Source organism: Henckelia pumila, chromosome 3 (genome assembly GCF_033568475.1).
Source record: "Henckelia pumila isolate YLH828 chromosome 3, ASM3356847v2, whole genome shotgun sequence".
NCBI classification, from domain to species: domain Eukaryota; kingdom Viridiplantae; phylum Streptophyta; class Magnoliopsida; order Lamiales; family Gesneriaceae; genus Henckelia; species Henckelia pumila.
Window position 1 is genome coordinate 2,253,828 of NC_133122.1, and position 27,815 is coordinate 2,281,642.

General features: G+C 41.0%; 1 protein-coding gene across 1 annotated transcript; it reads right to left on the reverse strand.

Annotated features, from left to right (window-relative positions):
- Window positions 1-1,194: 1,194 nt before the first annotated feature.
- On the reverse strand, window positions 1,195-27,815 carry LOC140886528 (uncharacterized). Its single transcript, XM_073293129.1, has 6 exons — window positions 27,144-27,815; window positions 26,952-27,060; window positions 26,721-26,909; window positions 26,173-26,525; window positions 1,272-1,471; window positions 1,195-1,216 (listed from the first exon to the last, which is right to left on the reverse strand). The coding sequence occupies exons 1-6, from the start codon at window positions 27,813-27,815 to the stop codon at window positions 1,195-1,197; spliced, it is 1,545 nt and encodes a 514-aa protein (XP_073149230.1).

Consider the following 27,815-nt stretch of genomic DNA (forward strand, 5'->3'; position numbering starts at 1 on the left):
ATCATGTACTCTGGCCAGAGATTCGTCACACTAATATCTCCTCAGATCGCATAGGATATCCACACTCGCAAGTATGTGGTGAATCCTTGACAACAAAGCATCGACTCCTATATGTGTTGTAACTGTACCCAATCCCGACACCTGATGACCCCAATAGAGTCGGTAAACGAGTCAAAGCACAGTACTAGCATATAGAGTCTCAATGATGTTTCAAGTAGTAAGGACTAATGGTGTACAACCAAAACCGCGGACTTTATCCACTCGATAAGTGATAACCACTTGGAAAGTCCGGATAGGGTAGTTTGATCATTCATCGTATGAATATCCATTTGCATGCTTCGAACATCTCTATGTTCCTTACCAATGAAACGTGGTACTCTGCATCGCAAATGCTAGTCTCAAACTCGAGCGATCCTTATCCTTATTATCGGACGGCTCAATCGACTAGGAACAGTTTAGAATATACAGTGACTATAAGATGTGTTTCATGATAGACATCTCCATGTTCTACCACATCTTACATACACTATGGTATATTCAAGGTCTTTATCAAAACAACAATAGTATATCACAATATAACAATATGAAGAAAGATAAAGTCATTGCCATTAATAAAAGTGTAAATTATATTAAACAAAAGATTGTTTATACAAAGAGTCATCAAAGCCCTTAGCCACAAGTTGGCTCACCGGGAACCTACTCTTTCATGTCCCTGCTGTCTCGGGGGTCCATGATACGGCTTCTTGCCGTGCTGCTGCTACTGAGAGTGTCCCTGATGAGGGAAGGGCCTCTTGCCATGCGCCTCCGCGCTAATATCTCTCAGCGTCTGCTCGGACCTCAAGGCACGCCTCAGTGCTGAAGCATAATCAGATGGCTCAGCCATCAGCACATCCCTACGGATGGTAGGTCGAAGCCCTACAAGAAAGTTCTCCAGCTTCTCTTTCTCATCATCTCCAATCAACGGCACGAAATGGCAGCCTCTCTCAAACTTCACCACGAACTGGGCTACCGACAGATCACCCTGCCTCAAGCTCATAAACTCCGTCTTCAAACGGGCTCTCACATCAGCAGTAAAGTACTTCTCAAAGAACAACTTCTTGAACTCAGCCCAAGGTATAGTAGCTGGGTTCACAATCTTCTCCATACCCTCCCACCAGAGGGCGGCATCATCCTGGAGGAGAAACACAGCACATCTCACTCTATCTGGATCTCCCATCTGCATATAGTGAAAGATCACCTCAAGGGAGCAGATCCAACCCTCCTCTATCAACGGATCAGTGGTGCCAGTGAAGTCCTTCGGATTCATCTTCCGAAACTGCTCATAAGTAGTCTCCGATCTAGCAACAGGAGCATCCACATGACGCTCGAGGATACGGGCCAATCCTGCTAGCACCTGCCCTCCTATATCCACCTGCGGCGCCGGTGGAGGCGGTGGAGGCGTAACTGCACGCGGATCACGATGACGAGCCATCTAAACGCATTGAGAAAATCCAACATTCAAATTTCATGCCTTAGAAAATATTTTTACTTCAAATTTAAACTTCTCAATAACTCAAGAAACTAATACATCAAAACTTAAACAGATAGAGACATTAAACTTAAATCATACAGACTTTGAGGCGAGATCCTCTGAGTTTCAGCAACCGGCAGTAGGCTCAGCCCAAACCAAGACCGTGCTCTGATACCAACTGAAACGACCCTAACTACTCGCTACTAGACTATAATTAAAATAAAGGAAAATTACGGATTTTTAAAAATTTTGCCATGACCTATTTGTAAAACAAATAAGCCATCAAGACTCAAACAGCAATTTAAATAAGGAAAGAAAATTGACTTCAAAACTTAAGTGCGTTAAACATAAACATGCAATCCTAGTAACCACCTCCCGGTTACAGCATAAATTAAACTAAAGCATTTAAAATTAATTCCAACGATAATCATAAACTTGCAAAAGCGGAAAACGTACTTTAAAACATAAGCTGTAGCACAGGGAATGCACATCCTGGCTATAAATACTAAAAGATCTCAAATAATACTTCATTATTACAAATTCGATAACTGTGCGGAAAAACATAAACTAAAAGGAAGCAACGGTCACTGGGCCTCGCACTACCGATGGCCTCATCCCAGTAGACCACGCCCCTCCGTCTCCTCCACAAAATCCTCACCTGCAAACATTCAAGCATAGTGAGTCTAAAGACTCAACAAGCATAACTAGGATAATAACAAGGGTTTAAAATACGTGATGCAAAAACTCAACTTAAACTGTAATATGCATGAAACTAGAAAGATATAGAAATCATGCATTAATGAACTCACACTATGGTAAACTTTAACTTTCATAACATTCAACTTGGACTCATGCATAACTGAAAGACTGACATCAATGCAAAACGAGTCAACTAAAATTGTGAAACTTTAACTTTTAAACTTTTCTTTACTTTTTCCTCTTAGAAATCGATCCCTGATTTGTGACCCTCTGTTTCGATCATGATCATGGCTGCAGTGCACTATGCCGGCAAGACGACGAGATTTCTCCCGACGAACTTGACCCCTCTATGGCAAGGAGACCGAGATGCCTCCCGATCCCACATTGCCCCTCTGTGGCAAGGGTAAACAAGATGTCTCTTGCTCCTTGCCTAACCTCTATAACCTCTTGGTGAGTAGACCGAGGCATCCCCCGGCCTAGCAACACCCCTCTTGTCACAAACAGATCACTTTATTCAAAAATATTTGCTTTCTTTTCCCTTTTCATTTATAAAGACTCAACTCATACATTAAATGGCATGCAAACAAGTAAACTTCCTTTTTCTTTATTAAACTCAAGAACACGTCAAATGCACACGAATAAGCAATCTTTAAGACATGAGACTCGACTCGAAAATGTGAGTTTAAGGTGGATGAGTGGCTGCCCCTAAGTCCAAAGAAGACAACTTACCCAACAAAATCCTCAAACTTGACTTAACTCGAGCAAGTAAACCGAAAAGCCCTTAACTTTGTCATGCCTTATCCAAAACCCGTCCCGCTTGAACCGACACTCAACAAACACTCCAAATCATCCCAAGGAATAGGTGGTATCATCAAAAGATCAAAAGAGCAAATTTACAAAACACAAAAATCGGACAGCCCCTATTCAAAGGAAAAATCTGCACTTACACCCAATTTTGAAAAATCCATAACTCACTCAATTCTTATCCGAATCGAGCCCATTTTATATCGACGCGACCACAACGACACGAACTTTACTATGGTTCAGACCAAACACTGCCCAGACCTCAGACCAGCCCTGCCCTGCCCCGTGAACAGTACTGCCCTGCACCCCACACACCTCCAATTCCAACAATTCAAACACTTAGCCCACTTTCCTCAACTTATCTCCACACCAAACACCCAAACACCTCAAATAACCTCTCTTAGGACTTTTCCCAAACACTTGGGCTACACTCAGTCCACACTTTCACAACACATATCAAGAACATCAAGAATTAACCATCAAAACTCCAAAATGTTGAACAATCAATCAAGACCAATGCAAGACCATTAAATACTTAAACATCAATTAAATTTCAGCCCCTACACATGCAAAATTTCGAAATTTAGGTCCTTATATGTAAGAGTGGGTGCCCAGTGAGCCAACTGTGTGGCTATGGGCTTTGTTGACTCTTTGTATAAACAATCTTTTGTTTAATATTATTTACACTTTTATGGCAATGACTTTATATTACTTCATATTGTTATATTGTGATATACTATTGTTGTTTTGATAAAGACCTTGAATATACTATAGTGTATGTAAGATGTGGTAGAACATGGAGATGTCTATCATGAAATACATCTTATAGTCACTGTATGTTCTAAAACCGTTCCTAGTCGATTGAGCCGTCCGATAATAAGGATAAGGATCGCTCGAGTTTGAGACTAGCATTTGCGATGCGGAGTACCACGTTTCATTGGTAGGGAACATGGAGATGTTCGAAGCATGCAAATGGATATTCATAGGATGAATAGTCGAACTACCCTATCCGGACTTTCCAAGTGGTTATCACTTATCGAGTGGATAAAGTCCGCGGTTTTGGTTGTACACCATTAGTCCTTACGACTTGAAACATCATGGAGACTCTATATGCTAGTACTGTGCTTTGACTCGTTTACCGACTCTGAGGGGGTCATCAGGTGTCGAGATTGGGTACAGTTACGACACATATAGGAGTCAATGCATTGTTGTCAAGGATTCACCACATACTTGCGAGTGTGGATATCCTATGCGATCTGAGGAGATATTAGTGTGACAAATCTCTGGCCAGAGTACTTGATGTGATTTAAGAAATGGTTTCTTAGTAGCACATGCGATGTCACTAATTTGATCTTCAAGATGCATTGCATAGTCATCGAATCTTGAGCGACTCTCGATATACCAATGGTTGTTGATTCGATCGGGATATATGGATGAAGGGACCGTACTGTACGCTAACCAAAATCTACTGGTTCTTGTAGGCACTATCAGTGATACCTAGGGAATCATGGGGCGATGTTGCTAGGCGCTTTACCATGATTCGTTGGGCAAGTCGGAAAGTGTTGTTCCGAGTCACAAGGAGTTGTGAGCCCACGGCTAGCTGTATCCCTGAACCATTGAGGGTCACACAGTGTAATGGAGTTTTAATCCCCGTTGAGATAGTTAAATTTAAAGAGTTAAATTTAATGAACTAAGGAGTTGGACTTCTTAAATAAGAGTAAGGGAGTAGGATTTCCTAAAATGACATAGGGATGGACATTTTTGGAAACCACTGAATTCGGATTCAGGAAAATTTATTTTGACTTTAAAATGTGCAGAAATGGTTTCTGTGCACATTGGTGAAATCAGTTCATCAATCGGAGTCACGATGAATTTTATATTAATTTCTGAACGAGCGGGCTTTGCTTGTCGGGCCCCAGCTTATGATTAATGGGCCCTAAGGTGTTAGTGGCCTGCATTATAAATAAGTTATTTCAGTACAGAAATTACACACAACAGGTCATAATTTTTGAGACAGAGCAAAAATCGAAACCCTTCTCTCTCAAAGAATTTTCGGCCGTCCCCTTCCTGCTCTGCCCGAGAAATTCCGGTCTGTGATTTTTAATTGCAGTCAGGAACAACGAATCAGATTCGTTTAATCTCTTCGCAGAAAACTTCTGATAGATTTTCTAGTGCAATCTATCAGAGGGATTTAAACCTCTGTTCGTGGACCTGATTGAAGGAGTTCATCGGTTCCAGGAGAGACAACAAGAGCAGATCAAATCTGTTGGTGTCCATTAATCTCGTTGCGAGATTGGAGGTAAAATTTAATAACTGTTATTTAAATTTTACACACACAATAATTTAATCGTTGAACGGTTGATACCCACACTATGGAATTGTTCCATAACAAAAATTTTAAACTTCCGCTGCACCGGGTATCAATCGTGATTGATCTGACCGCCAGTTTTTCCAACAGTGGTATCAAAGCCAGGTTGCTCAGATCAAACGATTAAATTAATCAATTGTACAAAATTTTTGAGTCTCGGTTTTTGAAACAAAATAAATATTTTTAAATAAATAAAAATTTTTTTCGGGGCAAAACCCGGGCAGCGATTGGATCGCTGCCCGGTGGGGCAGCAATTGTTGCTGCCCCGGGCGGCGCACGGCGCCGCCCAAAGGGGGCGCACGGCGCCGCCCAAGGCGGCGACCGTCGCCGCCCAGGGCAGCGCTGTGCGCTGCCCAGCGCAGCGCTGGGCGCTGCGCAGGGCAGCGCTCGGCGCTGCCCAGGGGCGGCGCTCGGCGCCGCCCAGGGCAGCGCACGGCACTGCCCTAAGGGGGCAGCCGGGCTGCCCCCGGCCCGCGCCCCGGGTGCGGGCCGGCCCGGGAGTGTCCCGGGCGGCCCGCGGGAAAAATTATATTTTTATTAATTTTAATATTTAAAATTTTATTTTTGGTCCGGTCAAAAATTGTTTTTGATTGGTTCACGAGATTTCGGATCGAATTGTTCGAATCCGTAAATTTTAAAATTGATTTTGGATAAATTTGAATTTTTGGAAAATTTTAATATTTTATCCGTAAATTGAATTTTGAAATCAATTATTTTGGTACAATTGATGATAAGATATGATCTTATGATATATTAAGTAAAATATGATTTTATTTGTAAAATTGGATTTTATAGATAAAATATGATTTTATTTGATATAGAGATAAAATATGATTTTATATGTGAAATGAGATTTTATATATAAAATATGATTTTATCTTGTTTAAATTTGAATTGCCACAGCATGTTATCCAATAAATTAATTTTGAATTAAATGTTATTGGATAAGGATGATCGATTGCCATGACCAATTTTGTAGGTGTATGTTAGGAATTTACATTTTGTCTTTATTATTGTTGGTTTTATTAATGGGCCTGGTTTATGGCCCGATATGAATGTCATATGTAATAAAAGTGGGCTTGGTTTATAGCCCGTTCCCACCCCCTAAAAATGTATCCCCTACTTGTCATTGTTATTTATTGTAAATACATTAGATTTAGTGGGAGATCAAGATTTGAAGATGGTGGGCCCAGCAGACAATGAAGACTGAAGAAATGTAAATTGGAAGCATATGTAATAGGATTGCATTTGCATACTGCATATTACCTAGGATTGGACTAAGACCCGTGATTGGCAACCACGGGTCAATTAGAAATGGAATCGATCATCCTATATAATATGTGATATTATAATTGTATGCATGTTTAGACATAAATTGCGTGAATCCGGCAATGCATGCAATAAATTAAATATGATGAGACAAATATTTTTATAATTAAAAATCCCTCATTTTAAATATGATTTAAAATTTATATCAAGATAAATAAAGGAAATTTAAATATTGTTTAAATGTTCCTACCTTCCATCAACGGTCAATGTATGTGATGCTACCCGCGGATACGGTCCGGCTCATATTATTGGGGGGGCCCGTCCGTCGGAAAGCTGTACATTGGATCGACAAATGTTGTAAGTTGGGTGGAACTCCCATGGGATCGGCTCATATTATTGGGGGATCCACATGGCGACCGTCCATCACAACTTAATATTGATGGGTCATCTTGACATGTCACTTTAAACGGCGTCATATTATTGGGCCCTTATTAGACATGAGGTAAACACATGGGGGTTGCTTTGGAAGCAATTGGGCTCTACCTTTTGAGAATTATGGTTGGCTGATATTATTCGGGACCATAAGTTTGTCAATTGGACTCCATGTTCTCACTAAGGAAAAAGTTTCCCGTTTTCACTAGAGGGTGGTGAAATCGTTAAAATAGTGGGAGTGAGATTCATAAAATTAAATTCGCCTATTTTATGTCTTAGTAAATTGTTAAACAATCATTGATATATGTCTGTTTTCCTTTTCAGTATTTCATACAATGAATTCGCGAAATCCTTTATTCTCGATCCTCGAACAAAACAAGCTGACTGGCGCCAACTATACGGAATGGTTCCGGAAGTTGAAGATTGTCTTAACTTCGGAGAAAATGCTCTACGTGTTAGAGAAAGCACCTCCGAAGGAAGCACCAGCTGACATAAGTCCGGAGGAATTGGCCAAACTTGATGCATGGTGTGACCATGACATCAAGACCAAATGCTATATGCAAGCCTCGATGTCTGATGAACTCCAGAGGCGATTTGAGGACACGGTGAATGCTGCTGACATTCACGCGCAACTCAAGGAACTTTTTGGGGCTCAGTCGAGGGCTGAAAGGTTCTCTACTGTTAAGGAGTTGATGACGTGCCGCATGCGTGAAGGGACTTCGGTCCGTGATCATGGGGTACGAGTGATTTGGCTCATACAGAAGTTAGTGTTGGAAAACTGGCGAGTTCCCAGACCAATTACGATTGATACCCGGTGCAGCGGAAGTTTAAAAATTTTCATGGAACGTTTCCATGGTATGGGTATCAACCGTTCATCGATTGAATTACGTGTGTGTAAAATTTAAATAACAATTAAATAAATTTTACCTCAAATCTCGCAACGAGATTAATGGACACCAACAGAACAATTCTGCTCTTGTTGTCTCTCCCTGGAACCGATGAACGCCTTCAATCAGGTCCACGAACAGAGGTTTAATCCCTCTGATAGATTGCACTAGAAAATCTATCAGAAGTTTTCTGCGAAGAGAATACACGAATTTGATTCGTTATTCCTGACTGCAATTCTAAATCACAGACCGGAATTTCTCGGGCAGAGTATGGGGAGGGTTCGGCCGAATTGTGAGAGAATAGGGGCTAGGGTTTTTCGAATTTTTGTCTCTCAAAATAATGACCTGTTGTGTTTAATTTCTGTACTGAAATAACTTATTTATAATGCAGGCCACTAACACCTTAGGGCCCATTAGTCATAAGCTGGGGCCCGACAAGCAAAGCCCGCTCGTTCAGAAATTAATATAAAATTCATCGTGACTCCTATTGATGAAACGATTTCACCAACGTGCACAGAAACCATTTCTGCACGTTTTAAAGTCAAAATAAATTTTCCTGAATCCGAATTCAGTGGTTTCCAAAAATGTCCATCCCTATGTCATTTTAGGAAATCCTACTCCCTTACTCTTATTTAAGAAGTCCAACTCCTTAGTTCATTAAATTTAACTCTTTAAATTTAACTATCTCAACGGGGATTAAAACTCCATTACACTGTGTGACCCTCAATGGTTCAGGGATACAGCTAGCCGTGGGCTCACAACTCCTTGTGACTCGGAACAACACTTTCCAACTTGCCCAACGAATCATGGTAAAGCGCCTAGCAACATCGCCCCATGATTCCCTAGGTATCACTGATAGTGCCTACAAGAACCAGTAGATTTTGGTTAACGTACAGTACGGTCCCTTCATCCATATATCCCGATCGAATCAACAACCATTGGTATATCGAGAGTCGCTCAAGATTCGATAACTATGCAATACATCTTGAAGATCAAATTAGTGACATCGCATGTGCTACTAAGAAACCATTTCTTAAATCACATCAAGTACTCTGGCCAGAGATTTGTCACACTAATATCTCCTCAGATCGCATAGGATATCCACACTCGCAAGTATGTGGTGAATCCTTGACAACAATGCATTGACTCCTATATGTGTCGTAACTGTACCCAATCTCGACACCTGATGACCCCCTCAGAGTCGGTAAACGAGTCAAAGCACAGTACTAGCATATAGAGTCTCCATGATGTTTCAAGTCGTAAGGACTAATGGTGTACAACCAAAACCGCGGACTTTATCCACTCGATAAGTGATAACCACTTGGAAAGTCCGGATAGGGTAGTTCGACTATTCATCCTATGAATATCCATTTGCATGCTTCGAACATCTCCATGTTCCCTACCAATGAAACGTGGTACTCCGCATCGCAAATGCTAGTCTCAAACTCGAGCGATCCTTATCCTTATTATCGGACGGCTCAATCGACTAGGAACGGTTTTAGAATATACAGTGACTATAAGATGTATTTCATGATAGACATCTCCATGTTCTACCACATCTTACATACACTATAGTATATTCAAGGTCTTTATCAAAACAACAATAGTATATCACAATATAACAATATGAAGTAATATAAAGTCATTGCCATAAAAGTGTAAATAATATTAAACAAAAGACTGTTTATACAAAGAGTCAACAAAGCCCATAGCCACACAGTTGGCTCACTGGGCACCCACTCTTACAATCTCCCACTTGCCCTATAGCCAACTAGTCATACTACGTAGACCCATTGCTTCGCGATGTTTGTCAAACAATGGTCCTGGCAAAGGCTTAGTAAGTGGATCAGCGATATTGTCTGCAGAGGCCACTCGTTCGACACTGATGTCTCCTCTTTCCACAATCTCCCGGATTATGTGGTATTTCCTCAGTACGTGTTTGGATCTTTGATGAGACCTTGGTTCCTTTGCTTGAGCAACGGCACCCGTGTTGTCGCAGTACACCGGGACTGGACCAACAAATTCAGGAATGACGCCCAACTCTTGGACGAAATTCCTCATCCAAACGGCCTCTTTAGCAGCAGCTGATGCTGCAATGTATTCAGCCTCAGTGGTGGAATCCGCTGTGGTGTCCTGCTTGGAACTCTTCCAAGAGACAGCACCACCATTGAGCATGAACACAAATCCAGAGGTTGACTTCGAGTCATCCACATCACTTTGGAAGCTAGAGTCGGTATAGCCTTCCAGTTTGAGTTCTCGTCCTCCATAAACCATGAACATATTCTTAGTCCTTCGCAAGTACTTAAGAATGTCCTTCACGGCTTTCCAATGCATCTGACCAGGATTAGACTGATATCTGCTCGTGACACTCAGAGCAAATGCTACATCCGGTCTGGTAGATATCATCCCATACATGATACTACCTATAGCTGACGCATATGGTACATGTGTCATATTCTCTATCTCTGCATCAGTCTTGGGACACATAGACTTGGATAGAGAAACTCCATGACACATGGGTAGATGTCCTCTCTTGGACCCATCCATTGAAAACCGTTTCAATATGGTATCGATGTAGGTTGATTGAGTGAGTCCTATCATTCTCTTAGATCTATCCCTATAGATCTGTATCCCAAGAATGTAGGATGCCTCACCCAAATCCTTCATCGAAAATCTACCTGATAACCATATCTTTGTTGACTGCAACATCCCTACATCATTCCCAATGAGTAGGATGTCATCAACATAAAGTACTAAGAATGTCACCGCATCCTTAACTACTTTCTTGTACACGCAAGGTTCCTCCGGGTTCTTGATGAAACCAAAGTCTTTAATTGTTTCATCAAATTTCTGGTTCCAACTTCTTGATGCTTGTTTTAGACCATAAATTGATCTCTGAAGCTTGCATACCTTATGCTCGCTTCCCATGGATGTGTACCCCTCAGGCTGCTTCATATAGATTTCTTCCTTAATGTCTCCATTAAGAAAAGCAGTCTTCACATCCATCTGCCATATCTCATAGTCATACCATGCAGCTATGGCAATTAGGATTCTTATGGACTTGAACATTGCGACTGGTGAAAAGGTTTCATCATAGTCAACTCCTTGCCTTTGAGTGTAACCTTTCGCCACCAATCGCGCCTTGTAGGTCAATACCTTACCATCAGGCCCAAGATTTCTTTTGTAGATCCATTTACACCCTATTGGAACAATTCCATCGGGAGGATCCACTAAAGACCAGACTTGGTTAGTATGCATCGAATCCAATTCTGACTGCATAGCTTCAAGCCATAAATTCGAATCCGCATCAGAAATTGCTTCCTTGAAGCTTCTTGGATCACATCCAATGTGGGGTTCATCTTGACCCTCTTCAAGAAGAAGACCATATCGAACTGGAGGTCTAGAAGTCCTCTCGGATCTTCTAGGTGCAGGCGTGTCCAGCAATGGTTCCTGAGGTGTGGGATCGTTATTTTGTATTTCGGGTTCTTCTCGAACTTCTTCGAGTTCCATCATCTCGCCTTTCTTATCCAATAAGAATTCCTTCTCCAAGAAGGTGGCATTCCTAGAAACAAACACCTTTGTTTCAGCAGGATAATAGAAATAATATCCGATTGAATTCTTCGGATACCCCACAAAATAACACAAGCTGGATCGACTATCCAACTTATCTCCCACTGTCCGCTTTACGTAAGCAGGACATCCCCAAATCCTCAAGTATGAATACTTAGGAGCTTTGCCATTCCATAACTCGTATGGTGTTTTGTCCACTGCTTTAGTGTGGACGTTATTCAACAACAATACCGCCGTTTCAAGCGCATAGCCCCAAAACGAAGGTGGAAGCTCAGTGAAGCTCATCATGGATCGAACCATGTCCAACAAAGTTCGATTACGACGCTCCGATACACCATTAAGCTGTGGTGTCATAGGAGGAGTCCACTGAGAGAGAATCCCATTCTCTTTCAGATAGTCCAAAAACTCGGTACTCAAGTATTCTCCACCTCGATCCGATCGAAGTGCTTTAATACTTTTACCTAGCTTGTTTTCTACTTCAGCCTTGAATTCTTTGAACTTTTCAAATGCTTCAGACTTATATTTCATTAAATATAAATACCCATACCTTGAATAATCATCAGTAAAGGTAATGAAGTAGGTGTGGCCATGTTGAGTCCCTACTCTAAATGGACCACAAACATCTGTATGGATCAAATCCAACAGATTCTGACTACGCTCAGGTTTCCCCTTAAAAGGAGATTTAGTCATTTTCCCTTTTAGGCAGGATTCACAAGTAGGTAGAGAGTTAATATCAGACATATCAAACATGCCCTCTCCCACTAGCTTGTTCATCCTCCTTGAGGAAATATGACCTAGCCTAGCGTGCCATAGGTTTGCCGGGTTTTGACTATCGATTTTCCTTTTGTTTGTTGTCGCCGGTTTGTCAATACAATTTACTGGAACGTCTTTTAGTTTTAAATTGTATAGATCGTTTTCAAGTTGTCCATTTCCAATTAAACATTCATTCTTGTAAATACTGCAAATCCCATTCACAAAATTACAAGAATAACCATCTCTATCAAGCATAGAAATAGAAATAATGTTTTTAATTAAATCTGGCACAAATAAAACATCTCTCAACAATAATTTAAAACCGTTCTGCAAAATCAAACAAACATCTCCAATGGCCGTAGCTTCAACTCTGGAACCATTCCCGAGCCTCAGCTGGGTCTCACCCATTCTAAGCCTGCGACTTCTTGTCATCACCTGCAAATCATTGCAAATGTGAGATCCACATCCGGTATCCAATACCCAAGAAGTTGTATTAAGTGACATGTTTATTTCGATATAGAACATACCCTTTGCAGTTCCCAACTGCTCAAGATACTCCTTGCAGTTGCGCTTCCAATGACCCGGCTTCTTGCAGTAATGGCAAACATCCTTGGATTTTCCATCGTTTGAAGCCTTTGTCTTTTGCTTCTTCTCGGGTTCCACTTTCTTGGGTGGGGCAGAACGTTTCTTGCCCTTCATACTTGGCCCCTTCTTTGCAGAAGATGAGGAGCCCACCAAGAAAGCTGGCTTATCCTTCTTAAGTGTGGATTCATATGTAACGAGCATATTGACCATCTCTTCAAGGGTGGCCTCTATCTTGTTCATATTAAAATTTATCACGAATCCATCAAATGAAGAAGGAAGAGATAGAAGCAGCAAGTCCACATTGAGTTCATGCTCCAACACCAAATCTAGGGTCGCTAACTTCTGTATGAGCCAAATCACTCGTACCCCATGATCACGGACCGAAGTCCCTTCACGCATGCGGCACGTCATCAACTCCTTAACAGTAGAGAACCTTTCAGCCCTCGACTGAGCCCCAAAAAGTTCCTTGAGTTGCGTGTGAATGTCAGCAGCATTCACCGTGTCCTCAAATCGCCTCTGGAGTTCATCAGACATCGAGGCTTGCATATAGCATTTGGTCTTGATGTCATGGTCACACCATGCATCAAGTTTGGCCAATTCCTCCGGACTTATGTCAGCTGGTGCTTCCTTCGGAGGTGCTTTCTCTAACACGTAGAGCATTTTCTCCGAAGTTAAGACAATCTTCAACTTCCGGAACCATTCCGTATAGTTGGCGCCAGTCAGCTTGTTTTGTTCGAGGATCGAGAATAAAGGATTTCGCGAATTCATTGTATGAAATACTGAAAAGGAAAAACAGACATATATCAATGATTGTTTAACAATTTACTAAGACATAAAATAGGCGAATTTAATTTTATGAATCTCACTCCCACTATTTTAACGATTTCACCACCCTCTAGTGAAAACGGGAAACTTTTTCCTTAGTGAGAACATGGAGTCCAATTGACAAACTTATGGTCCCGAATAATATCAGCCAACCATAATTCTCAAAAGGTAGAGCCCAATTGCTTCCAAAGCAACCCCCATGTGTTTACCTCATGTCCAATAAGGGCCCAATAATATGACGCCGTTTAAAGTGACATGTCAAGATGACCCATCAATATTAAGTTGTGATGGACGGTCCGCCATGTGGATCCCCCAATAATATGAGCCGATCCCATGGGAGTTCCACCCAACTTACAACATTTGTCGATCCAATGTACAGCTTTCCGACGGACGGGCCCCCCCAATAATATGAGCCGGACCGTATCCGCGGGTAGCATCACATACATTGACCGTTGATGGAAGGTAGGAACATTTAAACAATATTTAAATTTCCTTTATTTATCTTGATATAAATTTTAAATCATATTTAAAATGAGGGATTTTATTTATAAAAATATTTGTCTCATCATATTTAATTTATTGCATGCATTGCCGGATTCACGCAATTTATGTCTAAACATGCATACAATCATAATATCACATATTATATAGGATGATCGATTCCATTTCTAATTGACCCGTGGTTGCCAATCACGGGTCTTAGTCCAATCCTAGGTAATATGCAGTATGCAAATGCAATCCTATTACATATGCTTCCAATTTACATTTCTTCAGTCTTCATTGTCTGCTGGCCCACCATCTTCAAATCTTGATCTCCCACTAAATCTAATGTATTTACAATTAAATAACAATGACAAGTAGGGGATACATTTTTAGGGGGTGGGAACGGGCTATAAACCAAGCCCACTTTTATTACATATGACATTCATATCGGGCCATAAACCAGGCCCATTAATAAAACCAACAACAATAAAGACAAAATGTAAATTCCTAACATACACCTACAAAATTGGTCATGGCAATCGATCATCCTTATCCAATAACATTTAATTCAAAATTAATTTATTGGATAACATGCTGTGGCAATTCAAATTTAAACAAGATAAAATCATATTTTATATATAAAATCACATTTCACATATAAAATCATATTTTATCTCCATATCAAATAAAATCATATTTTATCTATAAAATCCAATTTTACAAATAAAATCATATTTTATCTAATATATCATAAGATCATATCTTATCATCAATTGTACCAAAATAATTGATTTCAAAATTCAATTTACGGATAAAATATTAAAATTTTCCAAAAATTCAAATTTATCCAAAATCAATTTTAAAATTTACGGACTCGAACAATTCGATCCGAAATCTCGTGAACCAATCAAAAACAATTTTTGACCGGACCAAAAATAAAATTTTAAATATTAAAATTAAAATATAATTTTTTTTCCCGCGGGCCGCCCGGGACACTCCCGGGCCGGCCCGCACCCGGGCGCGGCGGGCCGGGGCAGCCCGGCTGCCCCCTTAGGGCAGCAACGTTTGCTGCCCTGGCGGCGCCTGGCGCCGCCGCTGGGCGGCGCCGTGCGTCGCCCTGGGCGGCGCTGTGCGCCGCCCTGGGCAGCGCCGAGCGCTGCCCTGCGCAGCGCCCAGCGCTGCGCTGGGCAGCGCACAGCGCTGCGCTGGGCAGCGCCGTGCGCCGCCCTGGGCGGCGACGGTCGCCGCCCTGGGCGGCGCCGTGCGCCCCCTTTGGGCGGCGCCGTGCGCCGCCCCTGGGGGCAGCGACCATCGCTGCCCCCTCCGGGCAGCGATCCAATCGCTGCCCGGGTTTCGCCCCCCGGAAAAAAAAATTTTTTTATTAAAAATATTTATTTTGTTTCAAAAACCGAGACTCAAAAATTTTGTACAATTGATTATTCAATCGATTGATCTGAGCAACCTGGCTCTGATACCACTGTTGGAAAAACTGGCGAGTTCCCAGACCAATTACGATTGATACCCGGTGCAGCGGAAGTTTAAAAATTTTCATGGAACGTTTCCATGGTATGGGTATCAACCGTTCATCGATTGAATTACGTGTGTGTAAAATTTAAATAACAATTAAATAAATTTTACCTCAAATCTCGCAACGAGATTAATGGACACCAACAGAACAATTCTGCTCTTGTTGTCTCTCCCTGGAACCGATGAACGCCTTCAATCAGGTCCACGAACAGAGGTTTAATCCCTCTGATAGATTGCACTAGAAAATCTATCAGAAGTTTTCTGCGAAGAGAATACACGAATTTGATTCGTTATTCCTGACTGCAATTCTAAATCACAGACCGGAATTTCTCGGGCAGAGTATGGGGAGGGTTCGGCCGAATTGTGAGAGAATAGGGGCTAGGGTTTTTCGAATTTTTGTCTCTCAAAATAATGACCTGTTGTGTTTAATTTCTGTACTGAAATAACTTATTTATAATGCAGGCCACTAACACCTTAGGGCCCATTAGTCATAAGCTGGGGCCCGACAAGCAAAGCCCGCTCGTTCAGAAATTAATATAAAATTCATCGTGACTCCTATTGATGAAACGATTTCACCAACGTGCACAGAAACCATTTCTGCACGTTTTAAAGTCAAAATAAATTTTCCTGAATCCGAATTCAGTGGTTTCCAAAAATGTCCATCCCTATGTCATTTTAGGAAATCCTACTCCCTTACTCTTATTTAAGAAGTCCAACTCCTTAGTTCATTAAATTTAACTCTTTAAATTTAACTATCTCAACGGGGATTAAAACTCCATTCCACTGTGTGACCCTCAATGGTTCAGGGATACAGCTAGCCGTGGGCTCACAACTCCTTGTGACTCGGAACAACACTTTCCAACTTGCCCAACGAATCATGGTAAAGCGCCTAGCAACATCGCCCCATGATTCCCTAGGTATCACTGATAGTGCCTACAAGAACCAGTAGATTTTGGTTAACGTACAGTACGGTCCCTTCATCCATATCCCGATCGAATCAACAACCATTGGTATATCGAGAGTCGCTCAAGATTCGATAACTATGCAATACATCTTGAAGATCAAATTAGTGACATCGCATGTGCTACTAAGAAACCATTTCTTAAATCACATCAAGTACTCTGGCCAGAGATTTGTCACACTAATATCTCCTCAGATCGCATAGGATATCCACACTCGCAAGTATGTGGTGAATCCTTGACAACAATGCATTGACTCCTATATGTGTCGTAACTGTACCCAATCTCGACACCTGATGACCCCCTCAGAGTCGGTAAACGAGTCAAAGCACAGTACTAGCATATAGAGTCTCCATGATGTTTCAAGTCGTAAGGACTAATGGTGTACAACCAAAACCGCGGACTTTATCCACTCGATAAGTGATAACCACTTGGAAAGTCCGGATAGGGTAGTTCGACTATTCATCCTATGAATATCCATTTGCATGCTTCGAACATCTCCATGTTCCCTACCAATGAAACGTGGTACTCCGCATCGCAAATGCTAGTCTCAAACTCGAGCGATCCTTATCCTTATTATCGGACGGCTCAATCGACTAGGAACGGTTTTAGAATATACAGTGACTATAAGATGTATTTCATGATAGACATCTCCATGTTCTACCACATCTTACATACACTATAGTATATTCAAGGTCTTTATCAAAACAACAATAGTATATCACAATATAACAATATGAAGTAATATAAAGTCATTGCCATAAAAGTGTAAATAATATTAAACAAAAGACTGTTTATACAAAGAGTCAACAAAGCCCATAGCCACACAGTTGGCTCACTGGGCACCCACTCTTACAGTTAGCGACCCTTGATTTGGTGTTGGAGCATGAACTCAATGTGGACTTGCTGCTTCTATCTCTTCCTTCTTCATTTGATGGATTCGTGATAAATTTTAATATGAACAAGATAGAGGCCACCCTTGAAGAGATGGTCAATATGCTCGTTACATATGAATCCACACTTAAGAAGGATAAGCCAGCTTTCTTGGTGGGCTCCTCATCTTCTGCTAAGAAGGGGCCAAGTATGAAGGGCAAGAAACGTTCTGCCCCACCCAAGAAAGTGGAACCCGAGAAGAAGCAAAAGACAAAGGCTTCAAACAATGGAAAATCCAAGGATGTTTGCCATTACTGCAAGAAGCCGGGTCATTGGAAGCGCAACTGCAAGGAGTATCTTGAGCAGTTAGGAACTGCAAAGGGTATGTTCTATATCGAAATAAACATGTCACTTAATACAACTTCTTGGGTATTGGATACCGGATGTGGATCTCACATTTGCAATGATTTGCAGGTGATGACAAGAAGTCGCAGGCTTAGAATGGGTGAGACCCAGCTGAGGCTCGGGAATGGTTCCAGAGTTGAAGCTACGGCCATTGGAGATGTTTGTTTGATTTTGCAGAATGGTTTTAAATTATTGTTGAGAGATGTTTTATTTGTGCCAGATTTAATTAAAAACATTATTTCTATTTCTATGCTTGATAGAGATGGTTATTCTTGTAATTTTGTGAATGGGATTTGCAATATTTACAAGAATGAATGTTTAATTGGAAATGGACAACTTGAAAACGATCTATACAATTTAAAACTAAAAGACGTTCCAGTGAATTGTATTGACAAACCGGCGACAACAAACAAAAGGAAAATCGATAGTCAAAACCCGGCAAACCTTTGGCACGCTAGACTAGGTCATATTTCCTCAAGGAGGATGAACAAGCTAGTGGGAGAGGGCATGTTTGATATGTCTGATATTAACTCTCTACCTACTTGTGAATCCTGCCTAAAAGGAAAAATGACTAAATCTCCTTTTAAGGGGAAACCTGAGCGTAGTCAAAATCTGTTGGATTTGATCCATACAGATGTTTGTGGTCCATTTAGAGTAGGGACTCAACATGGCCACACCTACTTCATTACCTTTACTGATGATTATTCAAGGTATGGGTATTTATATTTAATGAAATATAAGTCTGAAGCATTTGAAAAGTTCAAAGAATTCAGGGCTGAAGTAGAAAACAAGCTAGGTAAAAGTATTAAAGCACTTCGATCGGATCGAGGTGGAGAATACTTGAGTACCGAGTTTTTGGACTATCTGAAAGAGAATGGGATTCTCTCTCAGTGGACTCCTCCTATGACACCACAGCTTAATGGTGTATCGGAGCGTCGTAATCGAACTTTGTTGGACATGGTTCGATCTATGATGAGCTTCACTGAGCTTCCACCTTCGTTTTGGGGCTATGCGCTTGAAACGGCGGTATTGTTGTTGAACAACGTCCACACTAAAGCAGTGGACAAAACACCATACGAGTTATGGAATGGCAAAGCTCCTAAGTATTCGTACTTGAGGATTTGGGGATGTCCTGCTTACGTGAAGCGGACAGTGGGAGATAAGTTGGATAGTCGATCCAGCTTATGTTATTTTGTAGGGTATCCGAAAAATTCTATCGGATATTATTTCTATTATCCTGCTGAAACAAAGGTGTTTGTTTCTAGGAATGCCACCTTCTTGGAGAAGGAATTCTTATTGGATAAGAAAGGCGAGATGATGGAACTCGAAGAAGTTCGAGAAGAACCCGAAATACAAAATAACGATCCTACACCTCAGGAACCATTGCTGGACACGCCTGCACCTAGAAGATCCGAAAGGACTACTAGACCTCCAGTTCGATATGGTCTTCTTCTTGAAGGGGATCAAGATGAACCCGACATTGGATGTGATCCAAGAAACTTCAAGGAAGCAATTTCTGATGCGGATTCGAATTTATGGCTTGAAGCTATGCAGTCAGAATTGGATTCGATGCATACAAACCAAGTTTGGTCTTTAGTAGATCCTCCCGATGGAATTGTTCCGATAGGGTGTAAATGGATCTACAAAAGAAAGCTTGGGCCTGATGGTAAGGTATTGACCTACAAGGCGCGATTGGTGGCTAAAGGTTATACTCAAAGGCAAGGAGTTTGACTATGATGAAACCTTTTCACCAGTTGCAATGTTCAAGTCCATAAGAATCCTGATTGCCATAGCTGCATGGTATGACTATGAGATATGGCAAATGGATGTGAAGACTGCTTTTCTTAATGGAGACATTAAGGAAGAAATCTATATGAAGCAGCCTGAGGGGTTCACATCCATGGGAAGCGAGCATAAGGTATGCAAGCTTCAGAGATCAATTTATGGTCTAAAACAAGCATCAAGAAGTTGGAACCAGAAATTTGATGAAACAATAAAAGATTTTGGTTTCATCAAGAACCCGGAGGAACCGTGCGTGTACAAGAAAGTAGTTAAGGATGCGGTGACATTCTTAGTACTTTATGTTGATGACATCCTACTCATTGGGAATGATGTAGGGATGTTGCAGTCAACAAAGATATGGTTATCAGGTAGATTTTCGATGAAGGATTTGGGTGAGGCATCCTACATTCTTGGGATACAAATCTATAGGGATAGATCTAAGAGAATGATAGGACTCACTAAATCAACCTACATCGATACCATATTGAAACGGTTTTCAATGGATGGGTCCAAGAGAGGACATCTACCCATGTGTCATGGAGTTTCTCTATCCAAGTCTATGTGTCCCAAGACTGATGCAGAGATAGAGAATATGACACATGTACCATATGCGTCAGCTATAGGTAGTATCATGTATGGGATGATATCTACCAGACCGGATGTAGCATTTGCTCTGAGTGTCACGAGCAGATATCAGTCTAATCCTGGTCAGATGCATTGGAAAGCCGTGAAGGACATTCTTAAGTACTTGCGAAGGACTAAGAATATGTTCATGGTTTATGGAGGACGAGAACTCAAACTAGAAGGCTATACCGACTCTAGCTTCCAAAGTGATGTGGATGACTCGAAGTCAACCTCTGGATTTGTGTTCATGCTCAATGGCGGTGCTGTCTCTTGGAAGAGTTCCAAGCAGGACACCACAGCGGATTCCACCACTGAGGCTGAATACATTGCAGCATCAGCTGCTGCTAAAGAGGCCGTTTGGATGAGGAATTTAGTCCAAGAGTTGGGCGTCATTCCTGAATTTGTTGGTCCAGTCCCGGTGTACTGCGACAACACGGGTGCCGTTGCTCAAGCAAAGGAACCAAGGTCTCATCAAAGATCCAAACACGTACTGAGGAAATACCACATAATCCGGGAGATTGTGGAAAGAGGAGACATCAGTGTCGAACGAGTGGCCTCTGCAGACAATATCGCTGATCCACTTACTAAGCCTTTGCCAGGACCATTGTTTGACAAACATCGCGAAGCAATGGGTCTACGTAGTATGACTAGTTGGCTATAGGGCAAGTGGGAGATTGTAAGAGTGGGTGCCCAGTGAGCCAACTGTGTGGCTATGGGCTTTGTTGACTCTTTGTATAAACAATCTTTTGTTTAATATTATTTACACTTTTATGGCAATGACTTTATATTACTTCATATTGTTATATTGTGATATACTATTGTTGTTTTGATAAAGACCTTGAATATACTATAGTGTATGTAAGATGTGGTAGAACATGGAGATGTCTATCATGAAATACATCTTATAGTCACTGTATGTTCTAAAACCGTTCCTAGTCGATTGAGCCGTCCGATAATAAGGATAAGGATCGCTCGAGTTTGAGACTAGCATTTGCGATGCGGAGTACCACGTTTCATTGGTAGGGAACATGGAGATGTTCGAAGCATGCAAATGGATATTCATAGGATGAATAGTCGAACTACCCTATCCGGACTTTCCAAGTGGTTATCACTTATCGAGTGGATAAAGTCCGCGGTTTTGGTTGTACACCATTAGTCCTTACGACTTGAAACATCATGGAGACTCTATATGCTAGTACTGTGCTTTGACTCGTTTACCGACTCTGAGGGGGTCATCAGGTGTCGAGATTGGGTACAGTTACGACACATATAGGAGTCAATGCATTGTTGTCAAGGATTCACCACATACTTGCGAGTGTGGATATCCTATGCGATCTGAGGAGATATTAGTGTGACAAATCTCTGGCCAGAGTACTTGATGTGATTTAAGAAATGGTTTCTTAGTAGCACATGCGATGTCACTAATTTGATCTTCAAGATGCATTGCATAGTCATCGAATCTTGAGCGACTCTCGATATACCAATGGTTGTTGATTCGATCGGGATATATGGATGAAGGGACCGTACTGTACGCTAACCAAAATCTACTGGTTCTTGTAGGCACTATCAGTGATACCTAGGGAATCATGGGGCGATGTTGCTAGGCGCTTTACCATGATTCGTTGGGCAAGTCGGAAAGTGTTGTTTCGAGTCACAAGGAGTTGTGAGCCCACGGCTAGCTGTATCCCTGAACCATTGAGGGTCACACAGTGTAATGGAGTTTTAATCCCCGTTGAGATAGTTAAATTTAAAGAGTTAAATTTAATGAACTAAGGAGTTGGACTTCTTAAATAAGAGTAAGGGAGTAGGATTTCCTAAAATGACATAGGGATGGACATTTTTGGAAACCACTGAATTCGGATTCAGGAAAATTTATTTTGACTTTAAAATGTGCAGAAATGGTTTCTGTGCACATTGGTGAAATCAGTTCATCAATCGGAGTCACGATGAATTTTATATTAATTTCTGAACGAGCGGGCTTTGCTTGTCGGGCCCCAGCTTATGATTAATGGGCCCTAAGGTGTTAGTGGCCTGCATTATAAATAAGTTATTTCAGTACAGAAATTACACACAACAGGTCATAATTTTTGAGACAGAGCAAAAATCGAAACCCTTCTCTCTCAAAGAATTTTCGGCCGTCCCCTTCCTGCTCTGCCCGAGAAATTCCGGTCTGTGATTTTTAATTGCAGTCAGGAACAACGAATCAGATTCGTTTAATCTCTTCGCAGAAAACTTCTGATAGATTTTCTAGTGCAATCTATCAGAGGGATTTAAACCTCTGTTCGTGGACCTGATTGAAGGAGTTCATCGGTTCCAGGGAGAGACAACAAGAGCAGATCAAATCTGTTGGTGTCCATTAATCTCGTTGCGAGATTGGAGGTAAAATTTAATAACTGTTATTTAAATTTTACACACACAATAATTTAATCGTTGAACGGTTGATACCCACACTATGGAATTGTTCCATAACAAAAATTTTAAACTTCCGCTGCACCGGGTATCAATCGTGATTGATCTGACCGCCAGTTTTTCCAACATTATACATTCTGAAAATTCGAATTTTGGCAAGAACATCCATATAAATCCATGTCATTGCACATATACTCAACATTAAATCACATAAACTCAACCCCATAACACATTTAGCAAAATCAGCCCCTTAAATGCCCAAATTCGAAACCCTAACATCACAACATCATGCATTTTCGAAATTATTGCAAGAAGTTTTAAGGGTGGGGGTAGATATTGCTTGAATGTTAGCCCAAAGAAATAGTTACACTTGCCTTCACCAATCTACCAACAAATTTCGAACAAGAAGAGGAGATGAGAGTGGAACTTCAACCAAACACCAAGCTAAGCACCTAGGGGAGCTTCTTCGGTGGCTGGGATGGCGGCAGGCGGCGGCGGACGGCGGCTGGGCGGCGGCTGGAGGGGTTGGACGGCTTCTTCAAGGGAGAGGGGAGAAGTGGGCGGCTAGGGCTAGGGTTTGGGAGTTAGGGTTTGTGTCTTGATTTTAATTGAAATGTTTTAATGATAGTGTAAATTAAAAGTGTAGTGTATTGTGTGTAATGTTTTAAAATTTCACTTGTACTAGCAAAAGTACTACTTGTACTATTAAAACTTTTTACCTCAAACGTTTTGCTATTTTCAAATTTCTAAATTTAAAATTTTAACTCTCAACATTTTAATTGAAATTCCACTAACCCGGATTTAATAAAATCCTATTTTATGGAAAATTTAGGAAATAACCCAAGAAAATGATAAAATTGCTTTTTGACCCCTAAAAATTCAAAATTTGCATTTTTGGCCAAAACCTCTCTTTTACCTCTAACTTAAAATCTTAAAATTAAAAATCTTGAAAATAAACCACCGAAGCCCACCGTCGTCGCCTGCCTGGATAAAAATTACTAACTAAACAGTTCAAGGCATTTAATTCAAATAAGTCAAGCAAGGCTAAATTTAACTGAAACTTAAACAATTAACTTCAAAAAATTAAAATATAAATACTGAAAATAATTTTTAGGCATGATTTTCAAATTTTAGAAGTTCTTGGTGCTACATTATTTGAGTTAATCAGAGATTTCAGAGTTCTCGAGCCGGTTTGATTTTGATCAGGGTCCTTTTTGCAAATTTTGGAAATTTCAGGGACTAAAACGCAAATATTGATTTTTATATATTATCTACATATTTGTTTGACTTGGAAATCATTTCACCCTCTTCCCTAAATCGAGCTCCTCCATTGAAGACGCCTTCAAGCTTTTCCAAGCTTCCAGATTTCCTCCCGAGCTCGATCCGGCCGTTAAAAATTATTTCTGAAGGCAGATTAGTGATCACTGTAGTGAGAGCTCCGTTATACCATAAGTATTTCTCCGATCAGATATGTTTTGTTTTTCGGAGGTTTTTAGAATCGATCTAGATTCTAGTATGTTGTTCTTGGCGGAGTTCTGATCGTTTATTATCTGTCGGTTTTGAATTAGAGCGACGTTCGGAATTGTTATGATTTTTGGAAGCTATTTTCGAAAATCATGATTTTGAGATTTGTTGGGTTTGTCTTGTTGTTGTTGTATTAGCATTGAATTGAGTTGATATCGCTATTGAACTGCTGTCTGCGTTGTCGGTTTGTTCAGTTTATAGCCGTTACGCCGTCGGTTTGAGTTTTGAGGATTTCGAACCGTGATTGAGTTGTTGAACTTGGCTTGTAAGTCGAACATGGTAATTGATCTTTGATTTGTATCTGAACAGATTCGTTTGGAGTTTGTCAAGCCCATGTTAGCAGCATTGTTCGTCAAGAGTTGGACGAAGATCGGTAAAGAGATTTCCTTGAACCGTTGTTTGTTGTTTAGGTTGTATAGTTGTTGATACAATCTTTTGTTGTAGCTTGTCCGGAGTTGGATCTACGACATTGAAAGGTAAAAGCAGTCATCGATAGCGGGATAGCATACTCGGGACAGTTGGTTCTCGAGTTTCCCTTAAAAGCACATACTTGCATCTACACTCGTTCTAGCATGAGGAACTTGTGTTCCGTTGTTTTGATTGAGCTTTTGTTATATGGCCATGTTTTATGTTTCTGTTATGCATTCATCTTGAGCCAATCTTGTTTTCAGCGGGCAGAACCGCCCTTTTTGTTTAGACGTTTGGGAACTATGATTGAGTGGCCTAGGTCGTAGTCGTTTCGCCTAGTGCAAGCATACTCATTATATTTGCTCAAAGTCTAGAGGAGTGGGATACGTGGCACCACCTCGATTGGGTGAGTCGGTGAGTCGTTACGTAATCTCACCCTCGGGATCCCAAAAGCACGGCAGCAATCCCTCGTTTATCAGATTTGATATCCCGGTTTAAAGACATGCATTTCATTACGTTGTTATTGATTTCGTTGTTGTTTTGAAAGCATGTTTGTTGTTGTATTACTTGTATGTTGCTTTTACTGGGATTATCATTCTCACCGGTTATCCGGCTGTTGCTTTGTTTTTGTATGTGTACTTGGCAACAGGTGGGGCAGGATCAAGTCAGAAGAGGCATGGTTAGCTTTGAGGGAATGATGTAGAAGTGAGACTCGGTTTAGAAGTCTTGTTAGCATGACAATCTAGCTTATGTTTTGAAGCATGTTAAGAACTTGGACTTGGATTGGAAGTGGTCTTGCTTGTGGTTAGAACTCTTGTATTCTGTATTCGGCTTGTAATAGCTAGCATCGATGTGTGTTCTTCACTTTTATGTATTTAAATTCTACGTTGTTGGATATATATTTGTTGGATCATGTTAGAGTTCTTTTGGTTATGTTACTGCACTTTTGGAGGCTTTTTTTGAACCAATTCAGCAGGCCATGCGCGCCCGCGCGTCCCACACTTCGTTTCGGAAGTTTTGGGCAGAGCTTCAGGCGCGCCCGCGCATCGGGTGGCGCGCCCACGCGAGGGCTTGGGTAGGACGCCATGCGCGCCCGCGCCTCAAAATACTCTTGGCTTTTAATTGCTTACTTATTGAATTACTCCTTTAATTGTCGTTTAGAACCGAGGTCTCACATAAATTCTTTGAATAAATCAGAATATCGTCAATGAAAATAATAACAAATTCATCAAGATGTCTCTAAAATATTCTATTCATCAATCCTATAAAAACTGCCGGGGTATTCGTTAAACCAAATGACATAACAATGAACTCTTAATGACCATACGTCGTTCTGAAATCAGTCTTGGGTATATATTCATCTCGCACTCGCAACTGATGATAACCAGACCTCAGATCGATCTTGGAATACACTGAAGAACCCTGCAACTGATCAAACAAATCATCTATTCTAGGCAAAGGATATCGATTCTTTACCGTTGCTTTATTCAGTTGCCGATAATCGATACAAAGCCTCATCGACCCGTCCTTCTTTCGTACAAACAGAATCGGAGCGCCCAAAGGTGAAACACTCGGTCGAATGTACCCTTTAGCCAAAATATATTCTAGTTGTTCTTTCAATTCTTTCAATTCATCTGGTGCCATTCTATAAGGTGCTTTTGATATCAGTTGTGTACCTGACATCAGTTCAATACTGAAGTATACCTCTCGAGCTGGAGGCAATCCTGAAATCTCATCCGGAAAGACATCAACGAATTCACTAACCACCGACAAATCTGCCAACTTCGGGCTAGTTTTCATCACATCTACAGCATAAATCAGGAATCCCTCTGCTCATTTCTGCAATAATTGAGTCATAGACAATATAAATATCAAAGGAATTCTAGCTCGTGAACCTTTACCATAAAACTTCAATTCGTCATCGATCTCTGGTCTGAATCTCACAACCTTCTGAAAACAATCAACTGCAGCCCTGTACTTGGTTAACATGTCTATGACAATAATACAATCAAAGTATGACAAACCGAGTACAATAAAATCTATCTCAATCACATTGCCTTCATACTGTAGAATAAAATTCCTGACAGATTTTACAGATACTGTACCTTTTCCCAAAGGTGAAGAGATATAGACTACAATAGCTAATGGCCCAACAGGCAAATCATGTGATACAACAAATTGATCAGAAATAAATGTGTGTGATGCACCTGTATCTACTATCACATAATTAGGATAACCAAAAAGATAGCAGTTACCTGCAATAACATCATCAGGTGCTGCTTGTGCTTGCTCCTCTGCCAAAGAAAAAAATCGAGCTTGTTGCCTAGGAGGTTGACTCACTGTCTGGCTTCCTCCTGCTCGACTCTGCGATGGTGGCTGAGGTTGGAATGAGTGAACAAAGGATGATTGCCTCTCTGGCTATGTCACTGATATAGATTATCCAGCACCTGTGAACTTCCAGAACCACGTTGTGGGAAAACTCTAGCAAAATGACCCATCTGATTACAAATGTGGCAACTTCCAAATACACCTCTGCATTGGTCACTGGCATGACGACCTCCACATTTGTTACAATATACTCCAGAGGAACCTGAACTCTGTCCATACTTAAACTTTCTTTTTCCACTAGAGCTAGAAGAACTACTACCTGATTTCTTAATCTGCTTCTCTTTAGCTTTGAAGAAATCTCTTCTGCTACTGCCAATTCCTCCCTCAAATCTAGGTGGTGGTGGTGATATATGTGGCTGATCTTGTGGTGGTCTAGCTGGCGGTGGGACAAAATGTGCTCCTCTCTGTTTCAGTATACCGGCTTCTGCTCCCTTTGCACGATTAAGAGCATCGGCAAAGTTATTTGGTCGTCCAACATTCACCAAAGTAAAGATATCCGGATTCAAACCATTGATGAATTGATCAGCTTGAGCTTCATCATTGTCTGCTATATGGGAAGCGAATTTCAGCAGACTTGTAAACTTGGCAACATATTCTTTGATATTCAACTGCCCTTTTTGCAAGCTAGCAAACTCTGCTCCTTTCTCTTTTTTGTAGGAAACTGGGAAGAATCGTTGATAAAAATCAGTTTTAAATACAGACTTGGTAATGATTGTACCTCGATTTTCCAT